The sequence below is a fragment of the Nuphar pumila genome, chromosome 6, assembly GCF_984573655.1.
Source record: "Nuphar pumila chromosome 6, dmNupPumi1.hap1.1, whole genome shotgun sequence".
NCBI lineage: Eukaryota > Viridiplantae > Streptophyta > Magnoliopsida > Nymphaeales > Nymphaeaceae > Nuphar > Nuphar pumila.
Window position 1 is genome coordinate 22,522,586 of NC_143254.1, and position 19,378 is coordinate 22,541,963.

General features: G+C 40.4%; 1 protein-coding gene across 1 annotated transcript; it reads right to left on the minus strand.

Moving 5' to 3' along the window:
- Window positions 1–10,626: 10,626 nt before the first annotated feature.
- Window positions 10,627–16,328, minus strand: LOC149834312 (pectinesterase-like). Its single transcript, XM_090011326.1, has 2 exons — window positions 15,014–16,328; window positions 10,627–11,655 (listed from the first exon to the last, which is right to left on the minus strand). The coding sequence occupies exons 1-2, from the start codon at window positions 16,077–16,079 to the stop codon at window positions 10,961–10,963; spliced, it is 1,761 nt and encodes a 586-aa protein (XP_089867452.1). The 5' UTR covers window positions 16,080–16,328; the 3' UTR covers window positions 10,627–10,960.
- Window positions 16,329–19,378: the final 3,050 nt, after the last annotated feature.

A 19,378-nucleotide genomic window follows, 5' to 3' on the forward strand; every position in this document is an offset into this window, starting at 1 on the left:
GACGAGTCTTGTAGTGCTTAGTCCGGTTTAAAACAATATCATTGATAAGTCAAAAGTAAAGTATGTAATAGTACAGGAAAAAGTCAAGGTATCGCTCGTTAGATATCAGCACAAGACGAGGCAATTATGACATTTTTTTTTTATGGGCAAGCTGGGGTTAGGCAAACCCCTACCAGTGTATTGATGTATCAACAAAATGGGCAATATTACATGTGTTGTACAAAATGCTTCCAATCGAGAGGTTTGTCTTTCCAAATTAAGTCCTTTGGGAACAACAAAATGAGAAGTTACATACTAGTTCATTTATGCCAAATCTCCTCCCACTCTGCAACTGAGCTGCTGCCAAACATCCAGCTTTTCATCTCCACCGCAATTTTACGACGAGCCCAACCATGGCCCAGGCCACAAACGTTTCAAACGACAACCTTCATCTAGGCATGGGGGTGTTCCTGTGATATCTGAACAGGCAAAACCTGCTCCATTACCATCAAAAGAGCTAGCGAGTCAGGAGAGCTTCCGAACAAAAGTTGGTTGCGTTATTGGAGAGCTTTCAATTTTGTTATCTCACGAAGCACTTGATGATTGTAGATTGTTGGATCATATTTCAGATAAAATTGTTTCACAATCAACATCATGATAGAATTCAGAATAGGTATCAACATGATAATCATGATTAACAGTCAATCAAAACATAAACAGGGAGCAAACATTTCGATTTCTATATTATACCAAAATCCAGATGAATGCAAGTGACCAAACAGATGCATAGAACATAATAAAAACAACAGTAACATGTTAGTATTATGTAACAAGCTAAGGCGTATGAAAGTACTCCCTTAGAGAATATTTGCCCCCACATATATACGGTGCAAATAGGGTCCAACATCCTTTCTCAAGGATACAATAGCCTCGACGATCCAGATCGGTGCACTCCGATGGTAGATCATCCTTCGAAGACAACCTCTCTGAACCGCTGTTGCAGAAAACCTCTTTCTGAAAAACGCAGGAGAGCGAAAGAGAGAGCAGTAGGCAGAGAGAAAACGAAGTTTAGAAGAGTTAGGCAACTTCGTGTGTCTGTAACCTCAATCCTAACCACGTTTTATAACCCACGAACGATTACAAAACGTGGAAGAGCCCCGTTACAGAATACGAGGGGTCGTGACCCGATAACGAATTGATTCGTTATCAATTTCTCTTAACTCATTATTTAATCCAAATAAAAATAGTAATCCGTGACAAAAAGATCATTGGACTTAGAATGGATATGGCCCTAAAGGGCCAATTACCCGAACCCGAGCCAGAGCTCGGCCCGACCCAGCTCAGCTCGGCTCGACACGGCTCTGCGAACAGGCGCGCGCACGCGTGTGTGTAGTAGCCATCTCACTCCCTTGTTCTTTGGAACAAGTGTAAAAATCTCTTTGTAGGTAATAAAGCTAACAACTATTTTGAAATCCTTCAATATGAGACTATTTCACATCATCAAAGTCCAAACACACTTCATAAAGAAGTGATCCCCATTGTTTTACTTTATTTGAATTCCCTCTTCTCCTCTTCCTACACCCAATATTCCCCCACAAATTCAAAGAATGAAAATAGGAGGAAACCAAGATGCAAGATGGAGTAATCTGTAGTATGACATATCATGCTTTCAGTAATGGTACCTTTCGGTTTGAACCACTACCTTAGTTGACTAACTTTACCCCCACAGGAATGAAGTGAACTAAAGTCTTGAACTTGAACCTTTGGTGTAAGAGTATCCATTAGCAACAACACGATAAAGGTTCTGGTTGTAATCTTTAGGGACGACGCGTTAATAGTCATGCTTCCGAATCCTGTTTCATGAGTGACTTCAGGAATAACCCAATTCCTTAAATTGCGGTCACACAGTCACACTCACATAGGTGGACTTCTCCAGAGATGCACTGCTAATATCTCGCCAAGAAGGCTTTGAACTCATTCAGAGTTTTAACTCTTCCAAAACTTGTAACTACAGTACCTTTCTAGAGTAATCAGGGAAACAAACACAGATATATAGTATCACATTAAAAAGGTGTTATCTAGTTCACCCTATAATTTGTTATTACCACATTGAACCTACTTTGTGGGATCTCCACTCAGATAGGTTGGGTTGTCACTGTAGATGAACTACTGATGAGTTTCAGTCTCATCCCCTCTCTGGATTTAAGGACTAATGACTTATCTAGTCCTTTCGTTAATGGATCAACTGTGTTCTCTTTGGATCCAATATAGTCCATAACAACTACTAACTAAGACACCAGTTCCCTTATAGATTTTATTTGGACTTGGATGTGTCTTTTCTACTTTTAATTATATTTTGTGCTTTTGATTTTTGCAATTGTGGCTATATTGTCACAATGCACAGATATTGCAGGAATTGGTTTGCTCATTAAAGGAAGTTCATCAAGAAGTGTCTTTAACCACTCAACTTCAATTCCTGTGATATCTAAAGCACAAAGCTCAGTCTCAAAAGTAGATCGTGGCAAGATGGTCTATTTTACTGATCTCCATGCAATTGCGCTGCCACCTAAGGTAAATACATACCCTGTTACGCCATAACTTTCATACTTCATGGCTCTGCAGCTCGCATCACTATATCTCTTAAGAACGACAGGGAATCTCTTGTAATGCAAACTCAAGAAAATGGCTCCTTTCAGGTATCTAAGTATCCTGTCTAATGCCTTCGAATGAGTGTGATTTAGAAAACTCATGTATCTAATTAATTTTGTCAAGGAGAACAAAATATCCGGTCTCATGCAATTTGAAAGATACATCAAACTTTCAATAATTTGAGAATATCTTAATTGAGATACAGAGACACCAGTCATATTCTTATAGAGAGGGGTAGAAGGGTCACATGGAGTTGCTACAGATCTCCCTTTGTTATAGCCAAATTTTGCAAGTACTTTCTCAACATAATGAGATTGGGAAATAGCTATACCATCATCTGAATGAGTTAGCTTTAAGCCTAAGATCACATTTGCAACACTCATATCCTTCATATCAAATTTACTACTAAAAAACGACTTCGTCTCATTCACAATTCCCATATTAGAATCAAACAATAGAATATCATTTATATACAGGCATAAAATAATACATGAATCACTTTTAACTTTACAATAAACATATTTATCAGATTCATTAACAATAAAGCCAAATGATAAAATAACATTATCAAACTTCTCATGCCATTGTTTAGAGGCTTGTTTTAGTCCATATAATGACTTAACAAGTCTATAAACTTTATTTTCATTACCAAGAGTCACATAACTCTCAGGTTGATCTATATAGATCTTTTTTTCAAGATCGCCATGTAAAAAGGCAGTCTTCACGTCCATTTAATAGATCGAAAGATCATAAATGGAAGCCAGTGTAATAAGCATCCTTGGCAACTAGTCCCGCCTTGTATTTATCAATAGATCTATTTGGTTTCAACTTCTTCTTAAAGATCCATTTGCACCCAATAGTGAAACTACCACAAGGAAAGTCAACCAGTTATCAAGTGTCATAAGAGACAATGGAGTCCATTTCACTCTTTATGGCTTCTTTCCAATGCCTTGTTTCAGGTAAAGCCATAGCATCTTAAAAAGTGGGGGAATCATCCTCGATAAGGTAAGTGATATAATCACTTCCCAAATCCTTGATAATTCGAGGTCTCTTGCTTTTTCTTGGTTCAACTACTTCTTCAGACTCAATTAGTCTAGGGTGGGAACAAAATGACTTCACCCCCACATCTGTCATCTTTTTCACATGTTCGGAAATGGAACCAAAAGCTGAAGCTATATCTAAAGAAGAAAGATTCTGAGGTACACCAACTTTCATGGAAAATACATCCTCAAAGAATGTAGCTTCTCGAAGCACAATAATAGAGTTTACCTCTATGTCAGATATCTCAGACTTAATTACTAAGAACTTGTAGGTATAATTGTTCTCTACATAACCCAAAAAGACAACATCTACATTTTTAGGATCCAACTTTTTCCTGTTGTGATCTGGGACAAGTATCTTTGCAAGGCACCCCTACACTTTAAGGTATTTTAAGCTAGATTTTCTATTTCTCTAGAGTTCAAAAGGGTTATTGTCCTTATGCTTCTAAGGAACTTTATTCAGAATATGGCAAATCGTATTCAGAACATCCCCCCACATATAGGTGGGTAATCCAGAACTCCTAAGTAGAACAATTATTATGTCAGTTAGGGTTTTATTCTTTCTTTTTGCAATCCCATTAGATTGAGGAGAATATGGAGTGGTAAATTCATGAACTATGCCAATAGATTTGCAATAATCATCAAGTTTGTTAGAAGTATATTTTTCCCGCTATCAGACCTCAATCTTGTAAGTTTTCTTTCAGTTTGTATTTCTGCTTCATTCTTAAAAATAAGAAACTCATCAAAAGCTTTATCTTTTGATTTTAGCAGATACACATAACAATATTTAGTGTCATCATCTATAAAAGTGATAAAGTACTTTTTATGATTTCTGGTTAACATTCCATTAAACTCATAGATATCTGTGTGCACTAGATCCAATATTTCAGAATCTCTAACAATCGTATGAAATGATTTTCTACATTGTTTTGCTTGCACACAAATTTCATATTTTTTTGTTTTATCTATGAAATGCTCAAGAATTATCTTCAAGTTCATCATGCATTTTACAGAATTAAAATTCACATGACCCAATCTATTATGCCACAAATCAGATGATTCTATATTATAAGCAACATTAGACAATGAATCAAAATAAACATCATCCTCTAATTTATTACTGCAAACATGTTCAACTCGAAGTTTAAATAAACCATCATCTAAATACCCCTTGCCAACAAAGGTTTCAGAGTGTAAAATAACAATTTTATTACATTTAAAATTAAATTCATAACCCTCTCTAACTAGACATAAACCACTTAAAATGTTTCTTCTAACTACAGGCACATGGTGCACTCTGTCTAGAGATAGAACTCGCCTTGAAGAAAACTTCAGATCCACGCATCCAATCCCTAACACTTTTGCAGTCGTTGAGTTGCCCATAGTCACAGATCTGCCTACAACAGCCTGGTATGAGATAAAGATAGACTTATTATCACAAACATGCACATTAGCCTCACTGTCAACCAATCACTTAGTCAGCTCATAAACATGATAGATTTGCAGGTTAACAGAAACATGCCCAGTACTGGTCTCAACGACCTCAGTCACCATATTGACTTAAGGCATTCTATTTGTGGTCTATGAGCCTTGATCTTCTTGGAAGGACATTCCTTAGCCCAGTGCCCAACCTGTCCACAGTTCCAGCACAGTTTGTTCTTTGCCTTCTTCTAGATTTTGGCCTTAGGTTTAAATTAGTTTTTCATTGCAGGTTTTGGTTTTTGTCCTTTGCTTTTAAAAGATCTGGTCATCATATTCACTTTAGGTTGTTCAGTTGACATCACAACTTATTTTTGACTCCTATGCTCTTCTTTGATGGCTATGGCTATTATAAGATCATCCAGGGATATCTTTCATCTATGGTGCTTGAGAGACATACCAAAGTCTACCCAAGACTTAGAAAAATTTTCCACGACGGTCATAACTTGAAACTTCTCCGAAAGTTTCATATCAGCCTTAGCCAAACTATGAAGCAACAACATAAACTCGTGTGCTTGTTCAATGACCGACTTGCCCCCTACCATCTGATATTTCAAAAACTTGGCAACTAAGTACTTCTCAAGACCTTGGTCTTCAATATTGTACTTTTTGTCAAGTTGATCTCATAAGGCTTTAGCAGTGGTAAACGAGGAACAATATACATCGAATAAGGTGTTGGGCAGAGCCAACAGAATGCAACCATGACATATATCGTCCTTCTCTTTCTACTCTACAACTGCATTAACCACATCAGGATCAGGGCCAGTCTCAGAAGCCGAAGGGCATTCGGGTTCTAGAACAGATAACAAACCAATAGTCGTGAACCAAATTTTCATGCGTTGTTGCCAACGCTTGAAATTCTAACCGGCAAATTTTTTAGGCATACCGTATACATCCACTTTTGGTACAAAACTAAATAAAGTCGACATGCTTAGAATCTTCTCTAAGACTGTTGGATCATATTTCAGATTAAATCATTTCACAATCAACATCATGATAGAATTCAGAATAGGTATTAACACTATAATCATGATTAATAGTCGATCGAAACATAAACAAGGAGTAAACATGTCGATTTTCATATTATACCAAAATCCAGATGAATGCAAGTGACCAAACAGATGCATATAACATAATAAAAACAACAGTAACATGTTAGTATTATGTAACAGGCTAACGCGTATGAAAATACTCTCTTTAGAGAAGATTCGCCCCCACATACAGTGCAAATAGAGTTCAGCATCCTTCTCTCAGGATACAATAGCCTCGACGATCCGGATCGGTGCAATCCGACGGTAGATCATCCTTCGAAGACAACCTCTCTGAACTGTTGTCGTAGAAAACCCCTTTCTGAGAAACATTGGAAAGCGAGAGAGATATAGCAGCAGGGAGAGAGAAAATGAAGTTCACAAGAGTCAGGCGACTTTGTGTGTCTGTAAACCCAGCCCTAACCACGTTTTATAACCCACGAATGGTTACAAAACGTGGAAGATCCCCGTTACATAATATGAGGGGTCATGACCCGATAATGGATCGATCCGTTATCCATTTCTCTTAACCCAAACTCGGCCCGGCCCAACGCGATGCGGTGGGTGAGCGCACACGTGTATGATAGCCATCCTACTCTCTTGTTCTTTGAAACACGTGTGAGAATCTCTTGTAGGTAACAAAGCTCACAACTATTTTAAAATCTTTCAATATGGGACTATTCCACATCATCAAAGTTTAAACACATTTCATAAAGGAGTTGTCCCCGTTGTTTTTCTTTATTTGAATTTCCTCTTCTCCTCTTCTTACACCCAACATTGATCATCGTCCGACCATTTATGTTTAAATCGCTCCTGTTGAGTTCCCAATCCATCTGAAAGAGTTGTGTCCTGGCATGTGGGGATTGACCCCTGAATCACCTATTGTTCCTTTCTAGCTAGACTTGTCTCCAAGAGAGTAGAAGCCAACAGCGCCAGGTGAAGAATCCCTTTCGGCCCCTGCGATGCAGGACAGCAACTGTAGAAGCTCCCCCGATTATGCAGCAGTCGGCTACTGCTCTGAGGCCGACCTTCAGGCTGCTTGCAACAAATGTATGAAGAGAGGGTTAAACTTAATATGTCCATCTTTGAAGGGTCAGATGTGCAAAAAAACTGAAAGAAATCTATATTTTTTCACTAGCCACGGGTTGCAAACATATGTTACTTGTGTGTGCGTGTGTGAACTATGATACTTTTACTCTATTTCCAACCCTCAAATTCTTTTACTAACAAAGCCCCTATCCCATCACAAGCGTCGTATACGGACATCTTTGATCCGCCTACCATATTTGATTGCTCTGACAATGTTAGGGATCTAAACTTTGACAAAGCGTAACACTCATTGTCCTTTACTCCATCACGCGTGGGGACCCCGAAAAGTGTCCTATCCTACTCTGCTGTTTGTACTGTGCTTTTATTTCTCTCCGTGGAACGCACAGATGCTTTCATCCACTGTACTCTTGAATGACGAAAGCTATAGCGAAAATGTTCTTTTTCCAACGTCAAGTGGCCTCGGGCTGTCAAACGAAACAAGTTCACCGAGGCCACTTTACAGTAAAGTGAGTACCTTTGGTGGGACCATCTTTCGAGGGACACGCTGAGGTGGTTGAGTTATAGATAATGGAGCAGTAAAAATCCTTCAACATGGTTGATGGTTGGTTTGGTCTAGAAGACCGTCTTAAGACTGGTTCTACTATAGGTTGAGATTCTTATATAGGAGATGGATCAATCTCATGACTTGTAGTGTTCGGATCATGACCATAGTTTGGTTCCTGATTCAAGAGATGTCAAGGGATTTAGTTGCTCAACTGCTTGGCCAGAAATGGGCATTGGCAAGACAACAGTTGGTTCTCCTCTTCCAACACATGGAAAGGAAATTCAGACTCATGAAGCACAACATCACGGCTGCTAAAAAGGACGTGATAATCTAAATCGTAAACCTTGTAAGCCATTAGAGTGAAAGGATAGCCAAGTAAAATACATCGTTTGGCATTAGAATCAAATTTAGACTTGGACACCTTTAAATTTGTGGCATAAAACAAAAAAACAAACACATAAAGATGACTATATGAGGATAGCCCAAAAAAAATTACAGCGTTTAAGCAGGAGTATCAAATTTAGAGTTCGACAGGTCTAAATTTGTAGCATAATACAAACAACCGAATGCACAAGATGACTATATGAGTGCTTTTTATTAAATAGTTGCTCAAAAGAAAACTGACCATTGAGCCAAGGAATAGGAGTTGTATTGATTAAGTAGGCAGTTGCGAAAACACATTCTCTCCAAAATTTAAATGACATATTTGCTTGAAATCGAAGAGCTTAAGCAACCTAAATGAGGTGCTTGTGCTTTTACTCTACAAGTCTATTTTTCTGAGTGTAGACACAAGTATGCTGATATATAACTCCATTATCATATAAGGATTGCATCTCATATCCCATTATCAAAAATGCAAATTTTTAATTCATGCGTGATATTTGGTTTGAACCATTCTAAGAAAAGATTGCAACAATGATTTGGTTTCATATTTATGATGCATGAGATAAATCCAAGTGCATCCAGAGAAATCATCAACAAGAATAATGTGCACCGGATAAAGATGGTTGACAATAAGGCCCCTAAAAATTAAATAGTGAACTAATTTAAATGAAAATGAAGTAGAAATATCACTGACACCAAATGGAAGACACGCTTGTTTAGCACGAGGACACACTTCTCAATGACGAGTTTATAAACTACTAGAATCATAAACACCTAAAAGTTTCATACGAGAAGAAGAGCGGTGGTGAAGTCGTCAATGCCATAAATTAATCTTAAGTTGATGAGAAGCTTAGAGCTGAAGCAATGGGGCCAACGGCTTGAAGGTAATACAACCCATCTGTTTCTCACCCGCTCCAACCATCCTCCTTGAAGTCCAGTCATGTATAACACACCAATGAGAATCAAAGGTGACAATGCAATTCAGGTCATTGGTTAACTGACTAACAATAAATTAAATTTAAAAGGAGCACATAAAGCCTTTTTGAGAGTTAAATGAGGTAAAACATTAACAAAACCATCATGGGACACGGAAACAGTATGCTGTTAGGGACCCTAGCGTTTTAGCGACACTTGGATCAGCTGATCCACTGATGAAAATCATATGGCTGCTGACCTTTGTGTCAATGAACCAAGGCTTACAGGATGAGGACAGATGGGTGGACAAAGAGTGTCGTAAATGCAGCCAAAGAAGTAGAGACCTTGTTAAAGACATCAACCCACGATATTCTCGCTGTCAATGCAGATGGCACCCTGGGAACGCTTAAGGGGGTATTGCTGCCAGGGATTTGGAGAGGGAGACGTGAGAAAGGGAGAGAGAAGGAAAAAGAGAGGGAGGTGCTTTCTAAAGAAGCATCAAACTTTCATAATCAAGTTTAGGGTTCTCTTAAGAATTTATAAAGAGAGCCCTTAATCGGATCCGGGTCTCCATATGTTGGTACTCAGATCTCATTCCATTCAGGTCAATCCAATCCATGCAAGCAAATAAAATGATGAGAAAACCCGAAAGGATGGCCCATTGACCAGGGTGCCCGTCCGCCAAACCAGGTGAAGGCGCACCCCTATGCTGGGCACGTGGGTGTCCTCCCGGGCTGCATTAGGTGTATCCTTCCAATGAAGTTTCTTTCTTATCCAGGCAACACGTACAAGTTGCCCTGCATGAGGTGTGTTCTTCCAATAAAGTTTCCTTCTTATCCACGCAACATGTACAAGTTGCCCGAGTGTGAATTCCCTCAAAACCATGAGAAATAATAACAGAGCAGCCCATTTGGCCATCTAAGTCCAATTACAATTATGGTCGTTTGTTGGTATGCCAAAGTGATTCCCTGCGTATGTGTCTCTGTGTGTGAAAGAGGGCTCCAAACTGTATTAATTGATTGGGGAAGGAGTATCTCCATACCCTACATAGATCTCTAGGTGCCAATTAGGTGGCCTTCATGCATCTAGCTGGATAAGGGACTCAAATCTTTTTTTTTAGAGGGGAGACCATGTTATTGTCATTTTCCCAAGAATGTCCTATGCTAAAAGTAAAGATAATGAAATGGCACGTGGTGGAAAACAACCAATAGGCTGCTAATTTTGTCTTCATCAGCTGAATACACCAAAGGGGGGTTGGGGTAGTGGAGTGGGGGCCTTGGCCGCTAGACAGGCAGTTAAAGTTGGATTCTCATGGGTGTTGCCCCTTTGCACAAGCCAATCCATAGCATAGGCCTCTTGCCGGCAAGACGACCAGCCAATGCATGTCATAGGCCTCTTGCATGATCAAATCTTCATGACGAATGCAGTTTCTTTGGGTTATAAATAAAAAAAAAGGTGAATACACATCTTTACCGAGATGACACCCACATCAAAATTAAAATAAGAAAAGATTTGCCTCCCTTACTCTCTCTCTCTCACTCACACACAAATTATAAAATTTTCAAAAGCACTTTTACTTCTTTACTTTCAAGAAGATGAGAACTACATTCATCTAGCCAAATGTGCCCTTTCTGTTAAAGGGCAAACATTTATGGCCCTTCTGGCTCATATTTTCAATTACACTTATTCTTGGCTATAGCTTGCTCATATCATTGGCATAAAAATTCCCTTATTTTTTTATTGAACTTTAGGACTATATCCTTTATAAATCAAACATAGCTACTCCTATACTTCCCCAATTTTCCCAATTAACTAGAAACTAGAAAGAAACAAGAGAGGAAAGAAAGCCCCATGGAAGACTACCCTCTGCTAGTTTGACCTTGTATTCTAACTTAGACCAAACCCGAGACAAAAGGCACCAGCCTAGACGGCAACCAGCTATCACCCTTGATGAAGTTGGACAGAGTAAAATTCAAAGCATCCGAGGCGTTCATCACTCTGTACCCAGGCCAGTTGACTCGCCTGGTTGTGTTCGCACCCGGACCAAAATTTTGAAATTCACCATAGTAGAGGGTGCTGAGCCCAAAGTCCCCTGACCACTCTAGCCACCCTGCCGGGTTGATGAAGCTATCAATGTAACTTTCCATGTAGACTGTCCTTGAGAAGTTCTTCCATGGTCGGCCGAGGTACGTGTCAGTAAAACTCGATATGTTACCTTTGAACTCCGGGGAAGGCTCTACAGTGCAATTCTGTATTGAGATCCCTGTGTTCTGGTTGGGATCTGTCCTCCCCTGTGCAGTGATTGCATTCTTCTGGTTGTCCATAGCTTTCCTAGCATAAAGCTTGCAGTTTTGGAAGTTGGCAGCTGCATTGCCAAATATGAAGTCTATGGTGCCATAGATGTCGCAGTCACGGTAGAATTGGCGAAGAGAATGAGCGTAGAGCGTGTCCTGGTATCCCTCAAAGCTGCACTCGTAGAAGGCAGAGAGATCGGCGCCGTTCCGGACAGCAACTGCCTGATGTTTGGAAGGCCCTGCTGTGTTCCTGAATGTGATCCTCATTGCCACGAACCTCTCTCCCGCCACAGCTGCAATTCAAAAAGGTTTTGCTCACAATGTCATGTTATGGCAAAATTTTGAATTTTAGATTGGCTCACAAACGAGCTTCAATGGGCAATTACATTGACAAGGGTGCTATTGGACAACTATGTTTAAAAGGGCATCAAAGGTCAAAAAAAAGGAGACCGTCCAACCAAAAGAAGGTCCAAAATCTACAACCGGTCGACCACCCAAGGATCGAGTTTTTCAGTGATCATACTTTACATATGGATTTTTATCATTCATTTAGTGAGTTAGTTGTTTTGGATTATAAATTTTTATGCTTAGATTTGTTTTTGAAAGCACTAAAAATTGCATTGTGAACCGTAGTTTTTTTCGAAAAACATTCATAAAATTTGTGTAAAGCATATTTCTTACTGAATAAATTATAAAGAACAAAATATATGAGGTCCATCGATTATATGGCCAAGAATTGGAGAAGAGAAGCCCTCCAATCCTCCTTGGTTGTAGATTTTGAGCCTCTATCAAATAACTTAAAATTGTTGAAGACTAATCTCTTGTTGCTTTCCCAGCAAAATGGTACGTAAATCAACCAAATGATTGCCACCGACAGGTTTGGAGTTGAAAAGAGGCACTGCTCTAGCTTGGTGATTGACTGCTTTGGTAATATTGATATAGGTATAACTAGACCTATGACAGAATGGAGAGCTACATCAGCGGAATTGAAGGTTCCACGAGTCACAAATATAGGTACACATCCTTCTCATGGTGAAATCTTATAAAATTCAAATATGGCTACGTTAAGTAAAATTTAAGATACTGACTACTAGCTAAAAGTTAACATAGGTCTAGTTAGGACTATGATAGAATGCATCCACTGGAAGATGAATGGAAAAAACAGATTATCTTGGACACCCCATGGACCCACACACAGTGGAGGCATCAGGCCCTTTCAAAATATGGTTTTAGTCTTTTAGTAGCTCGATGACACGTACAGTACAGCAAAAGTAACAAGCAGTCTATGACAAGGCATGATCAATGGGTGTGATCCATTACAGGCCGTGCCAAACGTTGACCCTGCTGCCCGATGGTGTGACTGGTGCACATGTGGTTGCAGGACCTGCCACATCAAGTGCCAGTGACAATGTACCAACCATGGTCCAAAGTGGCAAACCCATGACCATGCTTGGGGATCCATCATAGCAATAAATAATGTCAGCCCCCCAAATAACCCAAGTCAAATGGAGAACCATCAATAATGAACCAAGAAGTACAAGGATAATACGACCCTTAAACAAGCACATGGCTCTGCTTATGTCCAAACCCGTGGGTGATTCATGAGTGCAGAAAAAACAATGTGGGGGTGTTCACGCTTAAGTAGGACCACAGTACGCAGATCAGGACCGGGGCTTTCCTTCTTTCCCCTTTTTGTTTGTGAAATTGAAATCCATTCAATCATACCTCACAAGCTCACTCTCAAGATCCAATAACATGAATGGTTGGGCTTTTATGTGAGTTTCAAGGTAGAAAACCAGGGTAGAAATTGGAAAGTAATTAATTTCAAGTCTAAAATAGGGTGATAGTTGGTCGTGGACCTCCTATCCAAGTCTGGATCCAAAAACCCGATGTCCAATCAGATACAAACCTAAACCTTTTGATAAATGAGATGGATCTGCATCTACTTGGATTATATTAGATTCAAAGAAGCAATCAACTCCAGGTCACTTAAAAAGATCCAGTGGTCTATTATAGAAGCAAGGAGGAATATTCCTTGATAATTAACCAGCACGACCAACATGTCTAATACAATTAGCCGAGATCACTAAGAGAGAATTTTTTATTTTCTTGGTAGGGTCAACCTGGGGAGTCCTCGGGTCGGGTCATAAAACCAACCAAGGTGCATACTGTGGTTCTGTCGGTGAGTCCACTGGACAAACCCCTGATTGCCTACAAATGATGCACTTAGAAAGGCGCATCTTGTCACCTTAAAGGAAAAGAAATAATAAATAATATTGTACCAAGGGTCATGTTTCATTAAAAGCAACTGGAGAGAGAAAGAAACCTATTGTATTTGGAGATTCCAATTTGCATCTGTTTTCTTTGGAAACATAGAAGTTACTACTGAATCCCTCTCTCTCTTATGTGATAAAAACTCTATTAATTACAGTCGATTTACTCTGTTTAAAGACTCGTTTAGAAAAAACAAAAAAAAATGGCAGTCAAAACACCTGCTTTTTAGTGAAATAAAGATTCGAGGACTTTGCCCATAAGGGTTCCACTCATCTGGTAAGGGCTGCTCGTGAACGTCACCAAGTTGACAGGATGTCACAACTTCGAAATTCAAGAGTGACGTCCTCTGCGGTAAGGTCGAAGCTGGGTGTACTTCCTGGTGAATGGAGAGACCGCAAGCGTTTTATTTTCCCAACCCGAGGCCAGCCAATGTGATGGTCAGAGGACTTTTCTCTAAGTCCTCAAGTCATGAAGCAAGACCACCGGCAGGATTCTCCTCTTCTTTGGAGATACTAATACGGCTCTCCTTTCATTTACAAGGAAACAATCCCTGACGTAATGATATTATGGTTGGGTTGGAGGGAAAACATACGGCCAAGCGGCCTGTTAAAAACCCAGGCCCATGTGGGCCCGCTTACCATTCCAGACGTATGACCGGTGGGTCCAAAATGGCTTAAGCCAACCAACAAACCAAGCCAGGTCTGAACTTAAAACAAGAAAACCAGACAAACCCAGAAAATATATGCAACAGTGTAAGATGAACAAGGGGAAACCTCATAGAGGCCCCTGCGAATCCTCAACGACAGCAGTCACCAACGATCCGGATATATTAATCCCCACCACACATCTTCCTTGGGAACCGTGAGATGTGTGAGAGTGGGCCCCAATCACAACTCCGATCAAGTGAGATGTGAGATGGTGACGAAATATAACATCATAGACGGTATACAGTATGGCAGTAGCTGCTCTAGTACCGAAAATCATCATTACCATCTCCAAGAAGAAAATATTTGGCTTTCCAAAGTTTAAGCAGAAACCCCCCCCCCCCCCCAACCATTTGACATAGGATGGCTTCATCCCACATTCAATCTTAACCGTTCAATCAGCGGTTAAGATTGGTCCATATTTTCACCTGGTTGTTGACTGATCCTATCCATCCAAATGTTTCGGCTGGACATAAGATGAAACCCATCCTGGATTTTTTGCCCCCCAACCAACCAATCAATGATTCACTGTCTACGCCAAAAAAAGGCTGCCAAACCCATCGGAGCAATAATGGGATCTTTGATTTCCGAGTGGTACGAAACCTTGCCTTTTGCTAAGTGACAAATCTACCCTTGGTGTCCCCAACCCACAGAGAGAGAGAGAGAGACTGACCGAAGGTGGCGGAGCCGAAGGTGGTCCAGCCGTCGACGAAGCTGCGGTTGCCGGTGATGATGGTCTGGCCGATGCCCTCCCCGATCATCATCACGTACTTCTTCATCTTGGCCACCGTTACGTACTCGTGGTACACCCCGGTCTTCACGTATATGACGAAGTAGCCCTGCCCCACCCTCGTCCCGTTCGGCGCCGCCGCCACCGCGTCCGCCACCCTCGAGAAGTTGCCGCTCCCGTCCTTCGCCACCGTCACCCACCCCCGCACCTGCACGTTCTCCCTGACCTGCGCCGAGACATCACCGGCGAGGAGGTTCTGGCCCTTCTTCCCGTGGCGGAGCTCCGTCGAGAGTGCGTTGGTGACGACGCCGAGGGACACGCTGTAGAGGACGGCGTCGCCGGAGAGCTCCCCCGCGAGCTCGCTGGACAGGCCGCCAGGCGAGACGCTGAGCCCGTCGAAGCACGTCTGGTGATTGGTGACAATGGCACTCATGTAGGTCTGGATGCGCTCCGCTTGGGAGGCGGAGGTGGCCCTGCCAGAGGAGGGGCCGAGCTCGACCGAGATGGCGGAGAGGAAGTCGGCGTTGAGGTCGGAGAGGAAGCGACAGTCGTCGAGGGCGCCGGCGTCGGCGTGGCGAAGGGCGGCTCTGCGGGAGAGGTAGCGAGCGAGGATGGCGGAGGTGGCTCGGGCGCGCTTGAGGGAGCGCTTCACGGAGAAGCGGCCGTAGTCGGTGAGGTTAGTGGCGGAGGGCACCGTGGAGAGGATCTTCCGGCAGAGCTTCGGGTAGAGGGATGTTTTGCAGGCGGCTATCGGGGAGACGACCGGCGCCGGGTTTGTCTGGGCGAGGGTCGTGGGAGTTGGGGAGAGAAAGGGGAGGAGGGAGAGCACCACCATCACTATCACACTTTGTGTTGGCGGCATTGTTCTTTCTTCTTCTTCTTCTCTTTTGAGAGAGAGGGAGAGAGATGAGTGGGAGTGGAGTGCAGTGGAGTGGAGAGGTAAGCAGAGGCATAAATAGAGGATGACTCTAACTTGTAGCCATGGTTGAAGACCAATTTTTCCTAACATGCCATCTCATTCTCCCATGATTGACGAGCTACATACCACAATAATGAATATACTAATATAAGAATAATACAATACTAGTGGCAGCGAAGGTGGTAAACGAACTGATCAGGTCGCAACTGAACTCGGTTCAGCTCGTTAATTACGATTGCATCGATAGGAAACCGAGTTACGAGCAGCTCGTTTAGCTTAAACGAGTTAAGACAAACTAATAACGTATATCCAAGATTAAGCTATTTATCTTCTTCTCACAAACTGTTCGGCTCGGCTCGTTTAAGCTATATATATCTTCATCCAGTGTGAAGCCCGCAAATGGAAAAAGCTTAAAATTTTGATCAATGCATCTAAACCATGTAATGCGAGATCTTTGTTTCCACTTCACTTCAAGTTTGTATCCCCAATGTTTGAATATTCTTTCTCAACTCAGTGCCCAGTTTTCACCACGTAATAGAAAAAAAAGTAAATTAATTATTCTAATTAAGTTTTTTGTTTTGCCTTGTATGGTAGCTCGCGTGTCCGATCTTTGTGATGGTGAGTGACTGCTGGGAGTGATGGAGACCGTAAAAGGCTAAGCGCGTTGGTGCGATTTGCATGCAGCGTAGCGCATAAGTTGGGAGCTGAATTAATTGTGGGGATGGTCAACAGAACGCGTTTAAGCAGACGGCGGTGGTGGGCGGGGAGGGAAAATTATTCCGACGTGTTTCCGCCGTTGTGTTAGACGGCCTGCGCGTTGTCCAAGTCGCGACAGAAAGAGACTACACCAGTCAGTCTTTTGCTGTCTCGCTCTGCATTTCTTTACTTTAACCATGTTTCTTTTTCTTCTCTCTTTTTGTTGTCGTTGCATGGGTATATATATATATATATATATATATATATATATCTTTTTTATTTTTATTTTTTAAAGGGCAGATCCCTAACAGAACAACATGGCAGAGGGATTCGATCCTGAGCCACATGGGATACCACCTGGGAGTGAACGATGAGAAAACTCCTATGAAGTTAGGTCGGAGAGTTGTGGCACACCCCTGGATGTATTGTTGGTTTCAAAGTACCGAAACTCGTTAAGGTAAATCTTGGCGTTTATGGCAAAAGGAAACGGAGGATTGCCTGCCGATAAATGAGCATTGATGGCCATTCGGCAACCAAACTCATCACACCATAGCAAAGTTGATGGGGGACGTGACAAAGTTTTATGCTTATCAAACTATGCAACTTAACTAGGGGTGTCAATGGGTCGTACCAAACCCTATAGGGTCAGGGTTTGATGATAAATAATGTCTGATTATATATATATATATATATATATATATATATATATATATATATATATATATATATATATATATATATATATATATATATATATAATATATATATATATGAAGCCGGGTATGGTTTGTGAAATTTTAAACTAAATCCATGCCTGACCCGAGTTTTGACTAAAATCTACAATTTTTCAATATTAAAAAGATAAAAAAATATTATGTTAATTACTAGTTATGGTCTGAGTTTGGTTCATGTAATTCTTATAAGGACTGGGTATAGTTTCTTTTATGGTGGATCTGATTGAACTCGAGTTCGAACCTGGTGGTACCATCATCTCAAATCAGATTAGGGTATGATTTTACTTCAGTCCAAACCAAACCTGGCCCGTTGATACCCCTAACTCTAACTAGAAGGTGTTGAAAATAAAATAACAAACTAAAGAAGAAGATTGTTCTCTAGAATGAAAAACACACAAAAATGGTGCAAAAGAAGGAGAAGGCTACAAAAGGCTTCAATGCATTCCAATGACTTGTTAAAATGATAATACATGGTTGCTATATATATAGCATTCAAACTCAACCAGAATTTAATTATATAGTAAATTTCTAACATAAAAAAACTAAAAGACTTACATTTTCAAAAAGAAAAATTAAATGAGAGAGAAACCCAAAGAGTTTGCATAGAAAACTGCAAGCAGCCTTAATGTAAAATGAGTTTCTAAAATAAAAGAGGAATATGAAGAGTCTAGCTTATAATTCCAACAACCCTTAATGTAAAATGAGTTTTCCAAAAATGAGGAAGAAATACGAAGAGTCTAGCTTATAATTCCAACAGAAGGCACTATACTCACATGCCCACATATAACAAAAAAAAGAACTGAAAAAGCTTGCTCTGTGGTAATTATAGACCCCACCATGCAGCTCTAGTAAGTTTGTGTTCAGTAATCATAAGGAGTATCAAGTTTTAATTTCCAGCAACCAGGAGAGAAATTAATATAGAAATATAAGAGAGGAATATTGTTCAGATAAAAGAGGGCAGCGGGTCCGAATGTGGTGTTGTCTGTATTGATGTGTATGGGGCTGAATCAGCCGATACTTATCTCTTTGCCAAAAAATCGATACCATACTGACCTGAATCAACTATTTTTTAATAAATATAAAGCTTAAAATTAATTTTTTAATATTATTTTAATATCTTAAACACCTGTCATGTTCTGATTGACACATATTTTTTATTGTTTTTTGAACAATTCACTTGAGAATCAATATTGGCCAATTCACCTGAATTATTGGCCAAACGATACAGGTCAGATTCCCATATTAGAAACATTGATAAATACTATAGGGCTCATAAACAAGTTCAAAAGGTAAGAGTGCTTTCGTTGTTGTTCTAGGTATGTTCAGGCTTGGCTCGTTTACTAGTGGATTGAACTCGTGACTTGACTCTTGCTCAGCCAGTTCAGCTCCATCTCACACTTATTTCAGTCAATTTTCCTCACTGTTCGGATTGGAACACAATTTAAAGGTTAGGTGAGTCTTATTTTCTTTTCTTTTTTAAAGTCCAACTGGATTTAGGCAGACTCCTACCAGTTATACAACTATACCATTGAGTTTTCACTTGCAACGTCCTAACAACACAAGGCGACTAGCTGGTCCTATCAGACAAGTAGAGTCCCTTATGGATTTTTTTTAAAGATATTATTAATAATATATAGTAGTAAGAGTTGTTGGAAAAATTCATGTGGGCTTATATATATATAATCACATATTATAGGTTGTATGTGGTTTAGGCCCAGTTTACGTGATTTGATCAAGTTGTGTCATATGATATCTCATATAGTATGGTCTTTATTATGTGGAGAAAGTTGTTCTGTTTATCTCCAACTCTATAATAGGTTGAATTGAAGACAGAGTTGAATTCAAATTAAGTTATGGTTCCCAAACCTTATACAGGGACATTCTCTTTAGACTTCTCATTATCATCAAGAGAATTCAGTCATTTTTAGAGAAAGGAATAGGGTAATGTATATAGGTTTT